The 23,841-nt window shown below is 36.6% G+C and overlaps 1 protein-coding gene across 2 annotated transcripts in view; it reads left to right on the top strand.

Moving 5' to 3' along the window:
* The window catches only part of LOC306849186 (CREB-binding protein-like), a 72,890-nt gene that overhangs the window by 34,136 nt on the left and 14,913 nt on the right, over positions 1-23,841 (top strand). For both annotated transcript variants that reach the window (XM_079384044.1, XM_079384043.1), the window contains exons 3-13: positions 13,605-13,766; positions 14,534-14,777; positions 18,512-18,625; positions 19,897-20,130; positions 20,581-20,671; positions 21,027-21,161; positions 21,235-21,352; positions 21,469-21,637; positions 21,735-21,797; positions 23,197-23,321; positions 23,592-23,774. In XM_079384044.1, coding sequence (XP_079240170.1) covers positions 13,605-13,766; positions 14,534-14,777; positions 18,512-18,625; positions 19,897-20,130; positions 20,581-20,671; positions 21,027-21,161; positions 21,235-21,352; positions 21,469-21,637; positions 21,735-21,797; positions 23,197-23,321; positions 23,592-23,774 — 1,638 coding nt within the window. The remainder of the gene's footprint in view (positions 1-13,604; positions 13,767-14,533; positions 14,778-18,511; positions 18,626-19,896; positions 20,131-20,580; positions 20,672-21,026; positions 21,162-21,234; positions 21,353-21,468; positions 21,638-21,734; positions 21,798-23,196; positions 23,322-23,591; positions 23,775-23,841) is intronic.

Raw genomic sequence — 23,841 nt, 5'->3', positions numbered from 1 at the left:
TAATGAGCTCTGCTCTGATTGGCTGTTTCACAGTACGGCTCATCAGCAAGAAGGAAGCACAGGGAGGAAAATATATATTTAAATACTTTCTCTCGCAGTTATATCGTCGGGTAATTATACTGTATATAAAACGCAGGCATCAGGGAGCCGTTATTAATATGCGAGGTATTGAAACTGCTTTTGAACGATCCATCGATCGCGTTATAGTTTCACTTTCAAGAGATGCGATCACACAAACTATGTTTACATTATGGAGCAACAGTACTTACCACACATTTCACAAGATCAGATGCTTGTCAGTGGTGCTCAGGATCTGTAAGTCATTCGCCATCATCCTCATCTCTCCTTACTGAGAGTGAAATCTTATGTACTGTAACAGGCTACCGCTAGCAAGGAGCTAACCATGTCCCTTTAGTGGCTCGCGTTATTTGCTTTCTGTGCCTTTCTGAATACAGACACCATCCCATCCCTGCACTTCACACCCCCTGCACGGCCTGGAACATAACATTTATTGTTATTTTCGCTGTTGTCCGCGCTTGTTTATTTACAATACCTGCAGAGCTTCTGATGGTTCGGCCGGCTTAGAACAAGGGCGGGTTTATGCAAATGTTGGGGGCGTAGTGATCCTGACTGTTGCGTCACAGTCGGTGTTATGTTCTGATTCGCCTGTTTTTCAGTGGTCTTTTTTAATCACGAGATTTACATATGAAGGAGAAAACTATGGTGTTTGAGGCTCACTGTATGTCATTTCCATGTACAGAACTGTTATTATTTAAATATGCCAGGGTAAAGACAGTTTTTCATTCTATGGCACCTTTAAATGCTACATCTTGCTTTAACATTTTCCATGAGTTTTTTTTAAACTCGTGGGCGCCGCTGCACCCCCTAATGGCTGGGCGGAGTATCGATACTAAGGGCTAGAATATCGATACTGTATCTTTTTTTATTATATCGGTATGTATCTAAGAATCAATATTTTGAGCACACCCCTACTACATAGTCCTGAATAAGACTTTTGAGTAATCAGTCTTGTAGGCTAGAATATTTACTAAACAATTATGTGAAAATCATTCTGCTTTAAAAATTTAAATCAATATATTGTTTTCTGTGCATGATTAAAGACATGTTTTGTGATTGAAAGCCAATATGCGAGGGAGTGGTAATGGGCTTGAATATTAAGTGATTTTCACCTGAGAGACAAAGGGCCCTCCCCTAAAGCTGCTAATGGGCCATCAGTGTGACTGAGGCAGGTAAGACAGAGTGTGAGGAGACTGAATTTTTTTTTTATTATTATTTGTATTTTATTTATAACACAGTATAATCAAAACATACATAATGAAGGTCAAATACATTATGCACACTGATCTAACCACAGAGATGTGAACAGACTTTGGCTCATTTCTGCAACAGATTCTGTTCAACAAGTGAAACAAGTACCTGACATTTACTTATGTCCATGGATTCAAGAAGGAAAAAAACAATCAGTTCAAGGATCTTGTTTTACCATAGAATATCAGTGTAGTTGAACATCAAACTGTGTTCCTCTGAGAGCACTATACCAACATCAGAAGAAAGTCATCAGGATTCATCTGTGGTTCAGGCACCTGATTCAATAAAATACAAACAACCAAAAACATGAAAGCAAAAGCATGTTAACTGTTGGAGATATATATATTAGGGATGGGCGATATATCGCATCTGGTTGCATGCGCATCTCGTCAGTAAAGCCGGTTCCTTGATTAGCGCTAAATCTCCATCACCTGTTTTCAAATGGAGTGGCATTTAATACACGGAGCCGTAGTTCACTGACAAGCTATGCAATTTGCGTTCATTGTCGAAGGCGATATATCTGCAATGAAAGCGATATTGCGTAGCTTGTCAGTGAACTACGGCTCCGTGATTTAATTGATTTGTAATTGAAAAAAAATCAATTACAAAACAATTTAAAAATATTTACTTAACACTGATCATTTGTTAACATTCTATCAGACATTATACCAACAAACCACAATTTAACTTACAATTAATAAGTTAGTAAAATAATATTTTTTGGCCATTTTTGAGACCCCCTTCTTGAATCAGGCATGTTTTTTTTTTACTGTACAAATAATTGCAGCCTTTCTGAGCAGAAGAGAATTCTTTTAAAACATTACAATACATATCCCAGTTTGAACACTGTGAATGTTATAATAAATGTATTAATACAGCTGTTTTAGGGTCATTGTTGTTATTGTCTTTATTTTATTTTACAGAACAACAGTAAAATTACAATACTAACATTTATGAATGCTGATGGAGCTTTTATTTTGGAAGAAACCCGCAGGAAGACCTCGGTGATTCTTTTTGTCAGCAGCAGATTTACAAATTATTCTCATTAGAAATTTGGGAAGGTATTTGTCGCACGTATCACATTGTCACAAGCCTTTAAAAAAAAAAGAATAAAAATATTACTAAGCAAATGACGAGTAACAGTGTTTCAGTGCAGATTTTTCTCGTGCTTTGGACTTTGAACCCTGGTGCCGCTAGCTCGTGCAGCGCTGTTTGAATGCATGCAATTCGTGCATGTTTTTGAAAACATAACATTCTGCAGTTTATTTGCTAATCTTTTGAGACCATTTCGCGATTTCAGTCATCACTGTAATCAGCATCAACCACCTCTTCCGCTTCTCATCAGAGATATGAGATGCATGGCTAAGCAGTCTCTCGCTGTCGGTGCTTCGTGCTTGTAATGATTTTTGTGTCTTTCTCTGACAGTTTTAAATACTTTCACACTGCAGACGTGTTTGCTGCATTAGCGCGCACCTCTATTTGATCACGTCAAGTTATTGTTCGGTACAATTTATTCTGTATTATTTAATAGCAATTTCGGTTGACAAACATTCGGTGTATCCCTAATTATTATCATCAGGCAACACAAACCTATTTTTTAATTTGAAAATATTACTCATTAGAACATGCAGAAACTAAGTAGTACATTTTTCTATTAAGGTATTTATTTTAAGGAAAATTAATAGTCTGGTTTCAACAACTTTCAATTTGGAGCAAAAATCTGGCTTTAAACTTTTATTTGACATTTAAATCTGACTTTAAACTTAAATTTGACATTTGTCGTGATAATTATCTATATCGACTGATATGAGAAAAATAAATAATTGTGATAATTTTTTGGCCATGTTGCCAGCCCTAATTTAAATGCATGTTATTGATCTTATTGGGAAGAAATCTTGCGTGTGTGTGTATCTTTTTTTTTTTTTTTCTCGTAATTTTAGTTTTTAAAATGTCATAACTCATTTCCGGTGAAACAATAATATCTGGTGACGCATGCTGGACATTTTCAACAACCAATGGACAAAAATTTGGACAATGGATGACCAATGGCTTATTTGTTCAATTAGGCTATATAGCCTATCTGCGTTTTTACGGTGTTGCATGTTATAACCAATCACACACTATTCTGTTGAGCTTATGAATGCAATGGCCAATCAGCGGCATTCAGATGAGTCATCTATGAAACGGGAATTTTATTTTTCAGCGCGTACGGACTAAATTCTGATTTGTGAATTCTCTCATCATAAACAACAATGTGCAAGTGCAATGCAAGTATAAAGCCCTGTTCGGACGGGACTAGTTTTCTAAAATACATTTGAGTTTTGATTCTTATCACCTGACGTCTGGGATTTTCATGTACCTGTTCAGATGGGACTAACATTTCCATGTTTAATACAGAGGTGGGAGGATCTGGGTACATCTGGGCATTGCAGAGATCATGGGTGGTGAAGCTATATGGCTAGTATAGCAAAACCATGGTTAATATTTGGTTACTTTAGTTTAAATTTAGGTTTTTTTTTGTTTTTGTTTTTTTAAGTAAAACCATGTTTAATTTTCATAAAGGTATATATGTAATTTAAAACATTATGTAATTGAGTGCAGAATTTAAGGTGAAGGAACGTTAATATTATCTGACGCTGGTATTACAGTAGCCAGTCTTAACAGTTTACGTAATCTGGCTCTTGATTTTTATTTATTATTTTTATTTCTTTGCCAGAAGGCAAACAAATCAAATGTGCACACTGCATGGTAAAATCATCTACAGTAATTCACATTGGCCTAAACACAATTAAACAAAAAAAATATGGTCGGCAATCACAGACATTTGTATTCGGACAGGATTAGTTTTCTCAGAGAATCACGAAGTTTGCCGAAAAACAGTAGGTAATTTGCTCTGGAATTAATACAGAGGTTGTGTGAGAAAAACAGACGTAGCAGATTCGGATGGGATTAAAATCACAAAGTACGTCTGTGAAACACAAATTTCTCTAATGACCCCGTGTAAAACTAGTCCCGTCCGAATAGGGTTTAAGAGATTTATTCATCAAACAATGTAGATAGCTTCATTGATTATAACGGGAGTGTTTTTTTAAAATGCATAAACTCGCACTAGACTGAGTCAGTGATGATGTTCTTTGGTTATGCAAATGTTCTTTGCTTGTTTTTTGTAGCTGCTTTTTGAATAACTGAGAAAGTGTAAGCCTTATGATTAGTGACTTGCAATGTTTTTATTGAATTGTTAAATACAAATTCAGTCACATTTAAAACATTAGGCTATTTTTAGCCTTACGCTGGAGTGGGTGATATGGAAAAAATATCAACAATTAACAGTTCAATCACGATTTGTTGTCTTGTTGGTTTTACGATTTTGCAAGTTGTCTGAGCATTACAGCCAAACTAATTTCCCTATTATATAGACAAAGCATTTCAAGGTAATAAAAAAAAGTGGCAGATATTTAGACCAAAGTGGAAGATAAAATCTTTGTCATTATTTTATCTTTATTAAAAAATAAGAACAATGATACTCATTACAAATACACATAATATACAAATAAAAAAGTGCTTTATTTTCAGGTACAATAGGTGTATTTAGCAGGAGCATTCAAGAAATATAAAAATAAAACGCTATATAGTCTGATTCCTAAAACAACTGTAAAAGTTCTTCAGTCAAGAGCAGCGAGTGATTTTTCTCATTGCGTTTTATTAATGTTAAAGCAATAGTTCACCCAAAAATAGTTCTGTCAGTGTTTAATTTTTATACCATCATTTACTCACTCAAAAGTTGTTTTAACCCTCTGGGCCCTGAGGGTGTTTTGGGGGCCTCTAGAACTTTTGACATGCCCTGACATTTGTGCTTTTTTTCAGTTGCTTATAAAAATATAAATGTATAAATTCCTTTATTTTGAGGAATATGGAAAACCAAACAGTTGCTGGTCCCCATTGACTACCATATGATTTTTTCCTACTATCAAATTCAATGTGGACCAGCAACTGTTTGGTTACCCACATTCTTCTTTTGTGTTCAGCACAAGACATAAATTAATGTGCTATATGTCCGAACTGACTGCAATACATTTTATGTATAATCATTTTCTATATCATTTTAAAATTCCTTGTTTTTATTATTTTTATTTCCATGTTTTTATTGATTTTAATGTCTATTTCACTTTCTTTTATGTAAAGCACTTTGAATTACCACTGTGTATGAAATGTGCTATATAAATAAACTTGCCTTGCCTTGCCTTGCTAATAGAGGTTTGGGACAACATGTGAGTAAATAATGACAGAAATTAAATTTTAGGGTTAACTATCTTTTTAATGACAGTTGACAGCATGTTTAGTACTGTCCCTTTAAGACCTGCATGTATCTGTTTTTCTCTCAAGTGTTTACTTAGATTTTAGAGAAAAATATTAACACTTTTTGCTCAATTTCGCTGACGAAAATAGTTCTGATCAAACCACAGCAGAACTGTTGTGTGTCTCCGATCAACACACAGCGGTGTTTCGTTACTGAACGAATCCACATTTTGAACGAATTGAGCGAGTCAATGATTCAGTGGCCCATTCATAAGTCATTTGCCTCGTTTCTGAATGAATCAACCGTTTGAATGAATCGGTTGAGAGAATGAATAAATGACTCGCTCATTGAAACAGACACTTGCTGCCACCTACTGGTGGTTTAGTCATTTAAAAGTATTGCATTTTTTTCATTTGTTTTTAAAAGAAAAACATTCTTATAAAATGATGTATTTTAAATTTTGCAGTGTAAATGCATTTATGGCACTTCAGCTTCACCAAACTGTCTGTAAATGCATTTAATGCCACTTCAGATGCAGCTTCTGTTTCCTCAGCAGCGGAAAGATAGTTTGTTAATACTAATTTCATTTGAATGGTAACAACTCTAGTTTCTTATTATGCTAACTGAATTAATTGAAACACAGTAAGAATTTGATGTGAAAGATGACACATTTAATAAGGTTAGGGGAAAAAAATGACCATTTATAAACATAGTGGGAAATTACATCTGTTTTGTTACATACAGCAACTCATGTTACATTAGCCATTTCTTCCTCTTTCCACTCACAGAGCACTTTATTTTGAGAGTCGTTTAAGTGAGAGAAAATCTGTAACTTAGTCCAGATTGGGGGAATTGTAATGTTTAATAATTTAAGTTGAAATTTGCATAGATTTTTGTTTGTATATGCTGTCAATTATAGTTCTTAGAAAATCGGAATCGACAAAAATCGGTATCGGCGGGTCACACTTCCAAAAAAAATCGTAAATCAGAATCGGCCAAGAAAATTGCAATCGGTGCATCTATAGTCATATCGCACACCCCTATGCTGGAGTTGGTTCACTTTCCAGCAACAAAACTAAGTAAATTAATAATTAAACAAATTAGCACGACGATATCGTGTATCGGCCATCTCACAGGCTGACGAAAACGGAGCATATTTCCAACACGTATCATTTATTTTGTCAATTTCAGGTGCAGTTACATTAATGTAAATATTTTCTGTGAACTTTCATTGAGAAAATGAAAGATCCATTGTCTGTTGTCGATAGTGTAGGGGCGTATGCGTATGCACAGAAGGCAGTTTCAAACCAAGCAACTTTGTGTTTGCCGATGTACTAAATTCACAAGGGATGCAACGATACCATTTTTCCAGAACCGATCCGATACTGAAAATAGTATCTGCTGTAGTGTTGTCACAATACTGGAATTTCTAACTTCGATACGATACCTTGAAAAATATCAATACTCGATACCATTTTCGATACCATGGAGAAAAAAACTGCCACAATATTAAGGGGGTAATTGTTTTAATTTAAAGATAAATGTAACAAGTCGAGAACATGCGGTATATTTTACATGAACAAAAAAATGTCTTGAGGTACTGCATTTGTTGATTTATTTATTAATCTTTTATTAATCTTAGTTAAATGTTAATTGAAACTAACGTTTACTAATACATGTACTAATTAAAATCCAAAGTTCTATTTGTTGATATTCTCATTTGCTTCATAACCAAAATATTTCCAGATATAGGGTCCTATGAAATCCGTTTTATTTTTCCCCAAATTCAGTTTAATTTTTTTCTACATTCAATTTTTTCCATTTTATTTTTTCTGGATTCCGTTTTTTTCCGTTTGAATTTTTCTGGACTCTTTTTTTTTTAATGGTCAAATTAAATGCTATTAATCTAAAAGCATGTCTAATTCATTAAAATCATGAAAATTATACAATTTAACATTTAACTTATTAAACGTGTAACAAAAATGACACGTTTAGGGCCGTATGAAATGTTTTATTTTTTTTCTCACCTTATGTTTTATTGTTACCAAATTCTGTGTTTTAGCATGTCTGGCTATTTGAATGCATACAAACAATTTTTATTTATTCTTACAGTAGCCTTATGAAATGTGTTTTCCCTCAAATTCTGTGTTGTGTATTTACATTTTACTGGATATCAGATGAAGGCATAAAACAATTTTAATTTATATTTGAATTAATGAAAATTAAACATTTACATTTTTGGCAAATGAAGGGGATTTACTATTAAAATTAAAATATTTTGTGATTATTTATTTAAAATAAATTAACAGTGGTAGTAAGTAGTAGTATTATGTACATTCTACTAAATAATAGTAATATAGCCTATTTCTGGCACACGGTCTTTAATAGGCTAAGTTAAACCAAACTTTTATTTTGACGGGTTGCCGTGAATACTTCTAAAGTTCTGTGTGTGTATGATTTGATGCTAGTTTTACTCAAATTAAATGGTAAAATGCTGGTAAAGTGCCTTTCAGATCAGTTCTGGAGATATTTTTGATTGTATTTATGTCCTCATTGAGACGGCAGACGCTGAAATCACCGCGAGCGCCACATTAGTAAACACAACCGCACGTGCAGCACATTCACACAGAGACGCGCAGAACATGCAGGATTCATATTTAAATCCACTTTTGCAGCTTAATATTTACAGATACTAGTCCATATCGCTATTTGATTTAAGTGTAACAGGGCTCCAAACTGCGACTAAAATGGTCGCATTTGCGACCAAAAATATTAATTTCGCACTTAATGCTCAGGCGCGATCTCTTTAGCGCCTCAGTTAAAGCAGCAAGTGAACCCATTATATATTTCGATTTACTACTATAGTATGAAATGAACATGATCAAAAGGTGGGCAATAAGAAAGCCTATAGTACAACTTACTGTTGTACTCATTCAGTGTACAACTCATTCAGTGTTTCAAACTGAGGAAATGTATAAAGCTTGTAAACATTGCATTGTAATACATTTACCTCAGAATAACCACTCAGTGTCCATAAACTCATCAGTCAGCTAGAAAAATAACTATAAAGAGGAGCGGTTTGCTATATTATTTTTACTTATTCTGTTGTACATGATTCAACTCCTCCTATAAAATTGCATTTTACTAATGAAGAAAAACAGACTGAATGTGTGAAAGACCTGACAACATTTATAGGATGCACTGCACTCAGTTGCCAAGTGATGCTTATGGTCCATGATATTGGTACAGATTCTGTGTAACAAACAATTCTTTGTGACTGTATATTTCAAGTTGTAAAAGACATTTAATTCACACTTTAAGTGAACCTTAGTCCCCCGGTCGACCTGATCATCTACAAGATGGATTAAAATGCTGATAAAGCCTAGTAAAGATAAGACATAAACACATGACAAAATGATTGAAATGTTAAAATAGGGGGGAAAAATAAAATGATAATAATAAAATAAACCACTTTTATTCTGTGGCACCTAAAAAAATAATTTGGCGCCTAAGTTTTTCTTTTATAGGAGCCAATGGCTCCTTACTCGATTTTTTTTGTCTGGAGCCCTGTGTAATAACCTACTTTTGATTAATTCATCCAAACTTTGACAAATTCTGTGACATTCCGCGTTAAACTGTAAATTCCGTTTTTATGACTGGATTCTCGTGTTCTCTGCATCACGGAGATCATAGATCCCTACAGATAGCGCTCCTGCTGTGTTCTTTAACAACCAGAGCAGTCATCTTTCTATTCGCTTCACTTTTGCTATTTAACCAAAGCGAAGGAGACGAGTGCGGTCACGTGTGGTGCTTGTCCACGCGCCTTTGGAGAGAAGTGAAAGTGACCACTCGGCTAGTATCGGTGTATCGATACTTCGGGAAATTAATATTGGTACCGTTCAGATATTTCAGTATCGATATTTATCGAAATATCGATATTTTTGACAACACTAATCTGCTGACATAGATCCAATCCGATACCAGTGCAGTTTTTTGTTTTTTTTTAATCAATGGAGAATTTCTATACTTCTCTGTGTTGACCTGACTTTTTTTCTATGTTAGACAGTCTACTCCATATAGACAACTTAATTTTAATGAAAAATAACAAATGAAAAAATATTTAATCTAGGGCTGTCAACGTTAATGCATGTGATTTAATCAAAAAATTTTAATGCGTTAATATTTTAACACAAATTGATCGTTTGATAAGATTTGACCCCAACTTCTTGCCGTTATCGCAGCGCGGAAGGAAATCATTGCCTGCGTCCCAATGTGCACACTATCCATCCTAAATTCTATGTGATATTAGTAATTTTCAATACTATTCAGGGCAGATAGTGTGTATAGTATGCACATTAGGAAGCAGTGATTATGAGGCGCCGGTCTCGACAAAAGTGAAGCGAACGCAGAGAGAGAGAGCGAGTGTCCGAGAAAGAGAGAGAGTGCGCCAGAGATATGTATACTCCTATGTGATAAGGGTACAGTGAACCGGTGTTGTGGGTTTCCTGCACAATTGGGCTATTTTTAAAATAATCGCGGGAAAAATTACAGAGCCGTGGGTTGCGGGTTTTTTTGGCTTTTATAATGTACCGCGGTCCCACAAAGTGTATATATACACATGATCGCATAAGGAAGTTATTATAAACACTCGAAGGTGGTTTAAAGTGAGTTCTGAGTAAAAGTGTACTATTAATCTCATAAATTGTCTTATGTAGCATGATGCTAATGTTAGCTCTAATACACCTGCAGAACAGGTCCAATTCTTCTTCATAATGCATTTTATCATAATACTTCATGTAAGGTCGCAAGAAAATGTTTAGTTGTATTTATTTAGAAATACTTTTGATAATAGTTGGGTAAATGTGTACTGGGATTGAAGCTTGGTAAACGTTTTATTGCCAGTATAAAGGCTGATAACGGCTGAATTAAAACAAAAGAATAATAAGGATTATGTCTCATTCCTGGCGGAGATGTGAACGGTTCTGTTTCCTTAAACTAGTTTGTCATGCATTTCTTTATTTCAACACATTTACAGGTAAATTATAGTATTTTATGTGATTTAAATTTTTTTTTTTAATTTTTGAATCGATTGACAGCGCTAATTTAATCATAATCGATGACAAAAATACTATTATAAACTAGGTTAGTGGATAATTCAGCAGTAAAAGATACTCATGGGTGCAAAATTTAATAAAATCTAGCGAAACATTTTTATTTACAAACAAGTGTACGACTAAATCTGGTAAAATGTTACACATTGCTCTTTGTATTGTTGTAAAATATATTCATGATGGCCACAATATAAAAATGTATTTAAAATATATAAATTTATATATAAATATATGCTATAAAATTAAGACATTTCTTTTAATTGTATAGAACTGTAATGAAGGCAGCAACATATGATATATAGGACGGAACAAGAAAGACTGTTATTAATCTTTCATTGCACAAAAATATTATAATATGAACGCCTCCAATACGGAGCGGCACAAAAAGCTTATGCACGTCCCGTGTGCAGAATGATGCTGCGCAGCCCTCCGAGTCCGCAGAGAAAAGTTCAAAGTACAAAGGGAAGAGATATTGATGCGTAGTATATTAAATCTGTGCGTTAGTCTATTGATCCTTTTCTTTGAACAGTTTTAAACCTCAGTTACTGTGCACTCTTGAAGAGTTTCATCGTTCTGACTGTAGTAACCGAACGCGACACACAGTGTGAATGCTGAATGGAGGATGATAGACAGCCGCAGCAGAAAGAGGTTATTTGAGCTTGAATTTAATGACTTAGTCATCTGTACCTCACATTGAACTATGGAATAGCTTTAGAACACTTTTAATAGTGTACGAAAACTTTATGGTGCTTTATAGTGTTTTTGTGCCTTTCGTGTGGCTCAAAAATAACAGAATAGTAAACGCACAATATCGGATTTGGATCGGTCTCGTCTGACCAATACCCGATCCGGCAGAAAATGTATCGGATCGATGCGTCCCTAAAATTTGCATGACCAACTCATGAAATCTATTTGTGGAAATCTCACGTAAAATTCCCATTCATGTCTATTCCTATAAAAATGTCCAGATTCGACATGCAGAAATTTGCAAAACGGCGGTAAATGTGACCTTTTTTTTTTTATGTGGGCCAGATCCATTTATTTTGTATTACTATTGAATCTTATTATTTTTAGTCTTTTGTTTTTCATTTAAATGTTGTGAAACATGATGCTTTTTTGTATTAGTCTATGGATAATCACATCTTTTGATTTGTCTATCAAATTCAAAATGACAAGAGACTGTTTTTATTTTGTTGATTTAAGTTGTATAATATAAAAATGGACATCTGCCACATGTCTATTAAATATATAGATATGTTTTGTTGCGTTTGAGAGCTCTGTTTGGTGTCACAACAGAAATTGTTGTTCTTACTGAAAATTGCATTTAATTTTAAAACTGCACATAGTATGTTATTAATATTACAGCTACAGGAGTTACATTTTGGTCCAATGACATTTCAGTTTTGTGTGGATTTAAACAAAATATTAAAAGGCAGATGACAGTTTCTTGTTACAGCTTGATAGAAAAGTCAGTTTAATGTGGAAGAGAAGATTTATCACTTGCATGGACAGAGTGTTCGAGTGAAAGCGAGAGAGTGACAGTCAGCGTAGATGTGTATTGCTCCGGACGGGGAGTTCCTCAGTGTGGCATGTTGAGCAGCGGCACGTGGCTGCAGGCTTACATTAGTGATGGTGGGGGATGGGCTGGTTTACACACGCCGCTGGAGGAGCTCTGATCTGACGCTCCGCTGCAGAACCATGCTGTGAAAGCATCACTGAAAAGTGCTCTAAGTAACTCAGGTTTAATACAGTTATTCATCTACATGCACTTCATTTAGTAGCAGTAAATAATAGATTAAAGTTGGTGTGAAATGAAAATTAGTTTTTTTATATATATATATGTATGCAGATTATAGATCATATTGTGAACAATTCATCCTTGTGTTTCTTTAAAGAAAAAAAAAAAAATTTTTTTTTTTAATTGCCTTTTTTTTTTTAATGCTCCGTAAAAATTCGTAATTGTTAATCCTCAGATGAACCTGCTCCATTTTATTTCTATTGGTGGATGGCATCAGAGATATTTTTACATTTTGTAGTAACTTGAGGATTAAACGTGTATTATTTTAGCATAACAATTATACTGCTGATGCAAAATATTACACTACTCTTCAAAAACTTTGTCTTTTTTAATAGAAATGAAAACTCATTCAGCAAGGGCAAATTAAATTGATCAAAAGTGACTGTAAATACATTTATGATGTTACAAAAAATGCCTTTCAAATTAATGATGTTTTTTGAACTTTCTATTCAACAAAGAATCCTAAATCCTGTTTTCAACATTGTTAATAATAAGAAATGTTTCTTGTTTCTTGAGTAAATCTAGCTTTGCCTTTACAGGAATAAATAATATATTCAAATAGACAACCGTTGCTTTACATTAAATATTTCACAATATTACTGTATACTTTTTGATCAAATAAATCCAGCCTTGGTGAGAATAAGAGGAAAATCTTTTTAATCTTACCAACCCCAAATTTATATTATATACAAGTTTAACTATTGTATCATCAGTGCATCTTTATTTTGGTGTTTTTATGAAGAGCAGACACTGTTTTTCTTATTCTCAAGCTCTCCCCTAAAGGCAAGTCGGACTGCACTGCTCGTACGTGCGTGGGCAGATGTCACTGAGCAGCTGATGACAGTATCTTTTAGTACAGTCTTTGACCTATGAATGTTTGGCTTGATAGCGTCTACGCTACACTGGCAGAGAGCAGGACCCCGTGCCTGTGTAACACCTTGTTTGCTCTCTATGAATTTAAATTGAAGCGCCACACTGGCAGCCGTTTTGAGCCAGTTTCATGAACATTCAGTGAGGTTCACAGATGCTGATGGTCGTTTTTTTTTTTTTTTTTTTTCATTTTTCATAGATGGGTCTTGCAACCGCTAACGGCCCGTTCGGGCAGCAGTACGCACAGGGTTCGGTCCAGCAGATGTCCGGCGCTGGATTAAGCGCTCAGATCCAGAACAAGGCAGCTCTTCCCAACAGCCTCCAGCCCACCCTGAAGGGTGCTTCCAGCGTGCCAAATCTGGTGAGTAACCCTCCACATCTGGCTCTGGTTCAGTCCAGAACACTTCAGGCCTCCCGTCTCTGCGTCACACATCTGTTCAGCAGCTATTTATTCTTTTGAAGAGCTAATTGAAGTGCATGTTTACACCCGACAGAATATGATGCAAAGAGTTGGTAAACTGGCTAAATGAAGTCTAAAATTGTTTGAACAGTCATATTTGAAAATTGACCTAGACTGCTTCGGCATTGTGTAATTAGGTCAACAAAGTATATTTATTTTAATTTGCTTTATTTCCTGTCTTGTCTTGTCTTTTTTTTTTTTTTTTTTTTTTAACTGAATAGTTTGATGTCAGTAAGTTTATTTATTTTTACATTAAAGGGTGCATAAATATGTTAATTGATTTCTGAAGGATCATGTGACACTGAAAACTGGTGCAATGATGCTGGAAATTCAGCTTTGCATCACAGGAATGAATTACATTTTAAAATATATTCAAATTAAAACAGGTATTTTAAATTGCAGTACTATTTCACAGTATTACTGAGTTGTGGCTGGACCGTTTACAAATAAGAAATGTTAAAACAATTCTTCTTGAAGCCAAGAAGACAGAACACATTGTTTTGATTAAGGCGTAAAATGGACACTTAACACCTCAGCGAATAAAATCACAGCTTCACAGCCTCTCGTGGCTTGAGGCTTTATCTAACCAGCTGAAAATATTTAGAAAGATTTGTTTCTTTATAACAACTGAAATGGAACTTCTATCTAATCGAAACACTTCCCTCCAGCTGCAGCAGCAGGTGTCCTCGGTGGGCATGGTCCCGGGACAGGGGGTGTCAGCGGGCCCCACGGCTGACCCGGAGAAGCGCAAACTGATCCAGCAGCAGCTGGTCCTGCTGCTTCACGCCCACAAGTGTCAGCGGCGAGAGCAGGCCAACGGCGAGGTGCGCGCCTGCGCCCTGCCCCACTGCCGCACCATGAAGAACGTCCTCAACCACATGACCCACTGCCAGGCGGGGAAATCCTGCCAAGGTGAGAGGCAAAATGAGACCAGTTATGTTAATGTATAACTGGACTCCGACACTTTACCCCAAGCTCTGAATTTTATAGAAATCACGGTCTGTCATGTGCCATCTCTGAGTCAATCTGAAAGTGCTTGTGTATGCCTCCGTTTCTCTTTGTCTGCAATCATATTTCGGTGATGACTGTACATCTCAGGGTTGTTAAACTGTCTGGCCGGGCTCTCGGGCTTCATGTAAACTTGGGAAGTCAATCGTGGCTCTTGTGGTCTCACTGTCTAAGTATGAAGGAGTCTGGAACTTCGAAACCCCTTTTATTCCTTGACATGATTTCATTTGGGCGGAGTGTTTTATTACAGCGTGAAAAACAAATGTCGAGAAGTATTATGTCTGATTTATTAGTTGTGCTTGTTTAGATGAGCATGATTATTTATATTGCTCTTGAACGCTTGGCTTGTACTGCAGGAGGGACCTGAAAATATCATAAACCACATTTCGGCACCCATTCTGGACCCATTTTGCACATTTCCACAGCAGAAACTGAGATGGAAAAATGTTTAAATGACAACCAAGTTGTTGCAAAACTACATTGCTTCCATTATAATCAACCACACTGCATTGCAAATGTGCAGTTTGACTCAAATTATTTGTCAATTATCAAATTATTGTTCCATTTCTGTATATCTGTTGTCTTGCACAGAAGCTTTCCCCAATTTGTTTAAACTAAAATGATTTTTAATTATAAATATGATGTGAATAGTTTACTTAGCTGGGGTCGACAATATAATTGGCCCGGTGGCCCGGACGTACTTTTAAAACCGTCAGGGCCACCAGATCGCTCCAACCACTAGCCCGGTGGGGCCAGTAAAAATAATGCCTCGATTAAAAAAAGTCTAATTTCACATTAATTACCTGTGGTTCTGTGTTTTGATTTCTGTTTAATCGTCTCGGTAACCACCGCTAACACGTTACGTGATCCCGACAGCCTTACGCTCCGTCTGCACCGCCTTGCTCGCTCCCGCGGTTACGCGCGCAAACTGCACACTGCTGCTCAGCACCTACCTATAGCTACTATTAAGCTAGGCTACATGTTTCTGAAACCCACATCACCCGGCCAAACGCCGGGTAAAAAAAGAGAAGGCAAGGAAGAGAAAATCACCAGAGGAATTGAGGGAAAGCGAAAGGGAATACGAAAAGAAAAGGCAGAGAAAGTTTCAGCCCCAGTGGCGAGACCGCTGGAATTGGCTGGGCTTAGGGTGTGCGATATGACGATTTTTGATCGTGGACGATAAAAATGTCTCCACGATCTGCATTTGAAGAAATATGGTAGTATCGTGCTACAGCGCACATTATGTCAAATACAGTTCTGGTGCCTCCGTCTCTATTTACTGTACAACACCACATACAGCAGTAGAGTTACTCTGACAGGACACTGCTCTTATTCTCGATCGCAAAAGTGCATTATTTGCATACAAGCCTTGCTGGTTAAATGTTTCATTCGCGCGCTGGTCTGACGTGCGCTTGTTCTGATCGCATACACCTGAAGCACGCGCACTAAAAAGCCTGTCTAACAGCGCCTGATTACTCAACTAACTTATTTTTTGCGCTAGTACTGTCAAAACACACAAGGTTTACATACAGACTCAGTTGGTTATCTCTAAAATGAAAGTAAATAGTTAAGAGAGAAACAGATGCGTGCCTGTACTGTATATTAGATGCGTGCAGCTCTTAAAGGGACAGGACACTAAACGTGCTGTCGACTGTCATTAAAGGGATAGTTCACCCTAAAATTTAATTTCTGTCATTATTTACTCACTCACACGTTGTCCCAAACCTCTATTAATTTCTTGTGCTGAACACAAAAGAAGATATTTTGAAGAATGAGGGTAACCAAACAGTTGCTGGTCTACATTGACTTTGATAGCAGGAAAGAAAAATCCTATGGAAGTCACTGAGGACTAGCAGCTGTTTGGTTTTCCACCTTCTTCAAAATAGCATTTATGTTCAGCAGAAGAAAGAAACTCATTCAGGTTTAAAACAACTTTTGAGTAAATGATGGTATAAAAATAAAACATTATGACAGAATTGACAGACAGATGACAGAATATTTATTTTTGGGGGAACTATTCATTTAACGTTAACAAAACAACAAAACACAGAGAAAAATCACTCACTATTCTTGACTGAAAAACTTTAATACAGTTGCTTTAGGAATCAGTCTCTCTAGTGTTTTATTTTTATATTTGTTCATTCAATTTCATTGAATGCTCTGCTAAATACACCTATTGTACCTGAAAATAAAGCACTGTTTGTTTTATTTGTATATTATGTGTATTTGTAATTTGTATCTTTGTTCTTATTAAAAAATAAGAAAGATAGAATGATGACGACAGATTTTTATCTTTGCCCACTTTGGCCTAAATATCTGCCATGTCTTTTTTTTGTTTTTTGTTACCTTGAAAGGCTTTGTCTTTCTAGTTTGGCTGTAATGCTCAGACAACTTGTAAAACCAACATGACAAAGAATCGTCATAAAATCGTGAATCGTGATATTTCTAAAAAATAATCGTGATATGATATTTTTCCCATATCGCCCACCCCTAGCTGGGCTACGATCAAGAAAAAAAAGAGGTTTACTGTGAGCTCTGCAGATCAATGCCCACATATGCAGACAAGTTAGAGAAAAGTTAACGTGTATGAAACCTATGGTATGAACATAATATAATGAATTGCTGTGTGACTACGGAGAATGAATCCTATGCAATAGGTTTATTTGCACTTGTTTCATGTTTTTGCACAGTTTTGCTGCACTTTGCACTAAACCTACCTTAAAAAAAATAAATGTTATTCATGTTGTTAAAGCAAACTGTTCTTTTTCGTGATTATTGGGATCAATACCCGACGCGTTGACCTGGGCCAGTGAACTTCAAAAGACACTGGCCCGGAGGGCCAGTGGCAAATTTCCCTTATTGTCTACCCCTGCTTAGACTTTTGATTGTTAGTAGATAAAACGGTTAATACAAACTTAATGACCTGCCAGTAGTATAGAAAACACTTATCTACCTGCAAACTTGTTGCTTTTCTTTTCTAAATTCTCGAAGACATTGAAATAATCCATTCATGTGATGGGTGCAAATCTGAGAAGTTGTTTTTATATAAATACACATCTGAAGGGTACTGACTGTCGTCAGAAAAGGTTTGGTGGTGCTAGGCATCATATGGAGGTGTTTAAGTGCAGAGCTGCTTTGTGTACAGGGGTCCACTCTGTTTCTGCTTTAACATAAATGCCACCTACAATCAGTGTAATTTTATATAACATAATCATTTATTAAGCTGAAATGTGATTTTTTTTTTTTTTTTTTTTTTTTTTTTTACTTTTTTTTTTTTTAACCATTATATAAAATGTTTTGCCAAAAACCTGTATGACTTGAAGTGTGAAGTTGTTCAAATAATAGTTTTTGCAGTTAGGCTTTGGTGGTGTTTGAAAAAAAAAATGTTGCTACCTTAGCATGTCACTCTATTCTAATATCAGAATTGTCCAAAAGCGATTTCAAGATTCCACGTTTTTGAAGAAAAATTCCCCTTTACCCCAGTAATAACCCACCCTGTAACGTCCCCAGCAAACCGTATAGGAAATCATTATTCATCATTTTTATTCATGTTTTTATTCATCAGGTTTTTTGGATTATTTTAAGTTTGTGATTACTCAGTATTGTATTTTTTAGATTCTTTTTCTTCGTTTCCACAGTGGCTCACTGCGCCTCCTCTAGACAGATCATCTCGCACTGGAAGAACTGCACCAGGCACGACTGTCCTGTCTGTCTGCCCCTGAAAAATGCCAGCGACAAGAGAAACCAGACGTGTAAGTCGTACTCATTTAAAATAAACCACCTGCACCGATACATTCTCTGCATGAGCTTACTTTCCAAGCAGGATTTTGATCATATTTTCATAGATCAAGGTTATACTTCATGCTTCTACATGGCAACACTGCAAATAAAACAAACAAAAAAGTTCTTTGCACTATCATGTGATTTAATTAGTACAGTTAATGGCTGAATCTCACAAATAACTAAATATTTTGCATATAGTCTCTTATTAGGGCTTTTGAGATGCCATTGAGGGCCATTGCAATTTTATCAATGCAAAAATAAAAAAGTTAAAATGATCCTTTCTGCCCTGATATACAAAATAAAAGTACAAAAATATCTACATTCATTTTTAAAAAAAATATGAACTCAGGTTTGTGACTACTGACTACTTGTGTGCTATGTTCGCATCTCATGCTTTGAGATATGGGGTGCCTTCAAATGAGTGCTGCCACCTGTAGTTCGTGTGTGCAGCTCGGCTGGGCTATGAATGTAAAAGCATGAGACCAGCAGCGGATTCCGGCAGGCAGCGGGACTGTAATCTGACACTGCGGGGGAGGGGCACCACCCCTGGTTTCTCACAGGGGGCAGGATCCACAGAGCTCCCACTCTCTGATTGGACAGCAGATCATTGACTCGTTTAAATCCCCCTGTAGTGGCAACAGAAGCACGCTCTCTGTGTCTCTTGCAGTTCTGTTCTCTGCCGCTGCTCGAAGTGCTCTGTGTTTGCAAAATGGCTATTCTACTTCAATCATTTCTGGTTTCAAATCAAGTGGAATTACTGCAAGACTGAAATTATTCCAGATAGAAATAATTCTTGAATTTTTAAAATTTTGTTTCAAGGTAAGACAACCCAGGTGACTAGGATAAATTAACTGGTAGATATCACCGTACTTCCCCAGTTGATTGATTACATTTAAGATTTGTAGACTTTTAGTATTGCATATTTTCTTAAATGTTATGTTTAATTTTCTAATATTTATGCGCTAATTTTGCATACACTTTCAGAACAGAAATCTAAAGAATGGATAAAGCCAGGTTCATAGTTCTTTTTAGTGGACAAATGAAAGTTGAAGCAGGAGGGATTCTGGATATCTCTATCAACAGTCAGATAAAAATATTTTTTTTCCATGTTGGAATAAAATATGTAAATTCGATTAATTATATATAACAAAATCCCTCTTCAAAAACCTTTGGAACATATGAATAAAAGTAGTTTGGTTTGATTAAAAAAAAAAAAAAACATGGTTTCTTCTATTTGCAGCGATGCTGAGCTCTCCTAACACTGGCATGCAGGCTCCACTGGGCCCTGTGGGCACAAGTCAACCCGCTGCACCCGCCATCAGCAGCGGCACGCACATAGACCCCAGCTCTATGCAGCGGGCGTACGCCGCACTGGGCCTCCCTTATGGGAACCAGCCGGCTGCGCAGACGCAGGTCGCAGGACAGCAGCCTACGCAGACCCAGCAGCAGCAGATGCGCTCCATGCCTGCACTAGGTATCAACTTCAATTCGCAAGGAAATCTAAAAAAAAAAAAAAAGTGTTTTTTGAGGAAGAGCTGAATATTTATTGTGAACAATCTAGTGTTCCATGTTCATTATTAACCTTGAAAGCTGCTGTCATTCTGTAACTTCATCTTGCATCGCATTGATTACTGTGAGCCATTTACTAAACATGCACACAAGTGCATTAGAATTTCTGTTGAATAATTACATCTACTAAATGCAGTTTATTAAATATCTTTAAGCATGTGCAAGTGCATTAGAATCTTTATTGCGTGATTTTAGATTTGCTAAATGCATGGGTAAAGATTGACATCAAGGGCATAATGGTCTATAAACGATAGATTTTATTGTATCTGCTGTCAGTTTGCATTGAAACGTCATGCTGCTCCGCATATTGTGTATCCGTGTGTAACCCCTGTCTGGTTTCCCACAACATTTTCAGGCACTAACCAGATGAACATTGGCGGTAACGGTATGGCCGATCAGACGAACCTTCACACTGATTCCTCTCTCCCCTCATCCCTCAACAACAAGTGAGTCTCTTCACCTTCACCCCTCACCTTTAACCTCTCTCACACACACTGCAGAGCAGGAAATGTTAATCTGTAGAGTCCAGCAATGTAAGAGAGCAAACAATGTCATTGTAGAATTATTTTACAGCACTTCAGTAGCAATAAGCGGTTGAATGTCAAAATCTGAGATGATAAAAGGGCAAAATATTTTAAAAACTGTCAAAGGACTACATTGAAACTATCTCAAAACGATTTTTTGGCCTGATTTTGAACCAAATGCCATCACATCAGTATGTTCTTTTAGTTTTCAAGTTTTTCCTTCCCAAAAACTTGCATTCTTCAAGCAAAAATTAATGTTGTAATCCTGCTCCCGCAGTCAGATGATGCCAGACGGGTCGAACATGGGCGCGGGGAACCTGCCCACAGCTGCGCCTCTGTCAATGCCTGGCATGAAGAAGCCCTGGCACGAGCACGTCACTCAGGATTTGAGGAATCACCTAGTGCACAAGCTGTGAGTTGAAGTGATCATGTTTCAAATTCATGATTTGTCAAGGGCAGTTCTCTTAACCCTGTGTTCTCCACAGAGTTCAAGCCATATTCCCTACTCCAGACCCTGCAGCACTGAAGGACAGACGCATGGAGAACTTGGTCGCTTACGCACGCAAGGTAGAAGGGGATATGTACGAGTCTGCCAACAGCAGGGTAAAGCGCGCAAACTTTCTTGCTATGCCTCAACCTTCTTGCAAGATGGAGTTTTGTCACTGTAAGAAGGCACCAGGTGGCTCATGTTTTTATATCTCTTAATATCTCATGTCCAGGATGAGTATTACCACTTTCTGGCTGAGAAGATATATAAGATCCAGAAGGAGCTGGAGGAGAAGAGAAAGTCCAGGCTGTCGAAGCCCCAAATGGGCACTCAGGGTCCTCAGCAGCCTGGACTTCCCCAACCCAACACTATGGGACCTGGACAAGTCATCCGGCCTCCGAGTTAGTGGCTTTATTTTTTAATGCTTTGATCTTCCGGTTGTTAGATTACCTGGCTGCTCTCTTGATTAGCTGCTCAAAATATGCCTTATTTCCTCAGATGGACCCGTTTCTATGTCCAGTGTGTCAAATCAGTTGATGGGCCGGATGCAGGTCCCTCAAGGTATGGTTTTTCATTCTGTGTATATATATATATATATGTATGTATATGTGTGTATATGTATGTATATGTATGTGTGTGTGTGTGTGTGTGTCTGTGTGTGTGTATATATATATGTGTATGTATGTATGTATGTGTGTATATATATATATGTATATATGTATGTGTGTGTGTGTATATATGTGTATGTATGTGTATATATATATATGTATGTGTGTGTGTATATGTGTGTGTGTGTGTATACACACTATATATACACACTACCGTTCAAAAGTTTGAGGTTAAGTTTTTTTAGAAGTATCTAATGCTCACCAAAGCACTATTTATTTTAATTAAAACTACTGTAAAAACCGTAATATTATGAAATACAATTTAAAATAACTGTTTCTATTTTAAAGGATTAGTTCACTTTTAAAAAAACGTTTGCTGATAATTTACTCACCCCCATGTCATCCAAGATGTCCATGTCTTTCTTCAGTCGAAAAGAAATTAAGGTTTTTGATGAAAACATTTCTCCATATAATGGACTTCATTGGGACCCAAACGGTTCAAGGTCCAAATGACAGTTTCAGTGCAGCTTCAAAGGGCTTTAAACGATACCAGACGCCTTGCTCTGTTCTGTGATGCGCGTTCGTGACGTGCAAGGCGAGCATTTGTGCTTATAAAACTTTAACTTTTTTTATTTATTTTTGAAATGACCGATCGTTTCGCTAGATAAGACCCTTATTCATCGTCTGGTATCGTTTAAAGCCCTTTGAAGCTGCACTGAAACTGTCATTTGGACCTTGAACCGTTTGGGTCCCAATGAAGTCCATTATGTTTTCATCAAAAACCTTAATTTCTTTTCGACTGAAGAAAGAAAGACATGGACATCTTGGATGACATGGGGGTGAGTAAATTATCAGCAAAAGTTTTTTTTTAAAAGTGAACTAATCCTTTAATGCATTTTAAAATGTAATTTATTTCTGTGATGCAAAGTTGAATTTTCAGCATCATTACACCATCACTACTCGCTGACTTTAACAGTAGTGTACATTCTTCTATATCATCTGTGATTCCTTTTTGGCAGAATGTCATAACTTCATCTCTGAAAACAGCAGCCTTTCTGAAATTGTCAAAAGTGAATGCATTTGAGGTCAACCTTAATTTAAACATTTATGGCAATATTGGCAAAAACGAAAATTATCTGCGCTCTGAAATGTCATATTACAGAAATTAAATGGATGAAGTGGATGCTGTTTTATGTTGACTTGAGTAGGATAAAAGCAGTTGGGCAGGTCATACTGGTAGCACAGGAATTACTTAAAAGTTTCAATCTCCCGTTGAACTGAAAATCTCTTTACTTTTTTTTTTTTTTTTTTAAAGTGTGTGTGTATTTTTTATTTTTTATCATGCTCTTCAGGGATGGGCCAGTTCAATCCCGTGTCCATGCAGAACGTGCAGATGTCTCCGTCACCAGTGGGAGCTCCACGGGCTGCGTCCCCTATGACCCACCCCCCTCAGATGGGCATGGGTACCGTTCCAGCGGTGAGCAGCAAGAATTGATTCCAGATTCATTCCAGTTTTGGAATTTTATATTTTAAAACAGTTTATTTTTAGTAGCTTTAAATGTTTTCTCGCTTCATTTGAAGTTTATTTATAGTTAACATTGTTCTTGAGGTGTACACCATTTTGGATTTGTATTTACGAAAACAAGCTTGTTTCACTAGAAAGTAAACTTATCAATAGCTTTATCACTCATGTTGTGTCAAACAAACATTTGTGGCTCAAATCTAATTTCTCTTCATTCTTTTGCAGATGGGCATGTCTCCCTCCAGGTTGCCACAGGCACCAGCAATGATGGGAGGCCATGCTAACAACATGGTGGGCCAAACGCCCAATCAGAACCAGTTCATGAACCAGACGCCATTCCCTGCCTCAGCCGGTGGCATGAATGTGAATGCAAACCTGGCTCAGCAGTCGGGACAGACTGTCCCACAGGTGAGGAGTCAGAATTGCTACATCTTCATTACGGTTTCATTGTTTGTGGTGTTACTTGGGTGTTCAT

Source organism: Barbus barbus, assembly GCF_936440315.1.
Source record: "Barbus barbus genome assembly, chromosome: 3".
Taxonomy (NCBI): domain Eukaryota; kingdom Metazoa; phylum Chordata; class Actinopteri; order Cypriniformes; family Cyprinidae; genus Barbus; species Barbus barbus.
The sequence above is the reverse complement of the archived record's forward strand: the minus strand, read 5'-3'. Positions and strand labels throughout refer to the sequence as shown.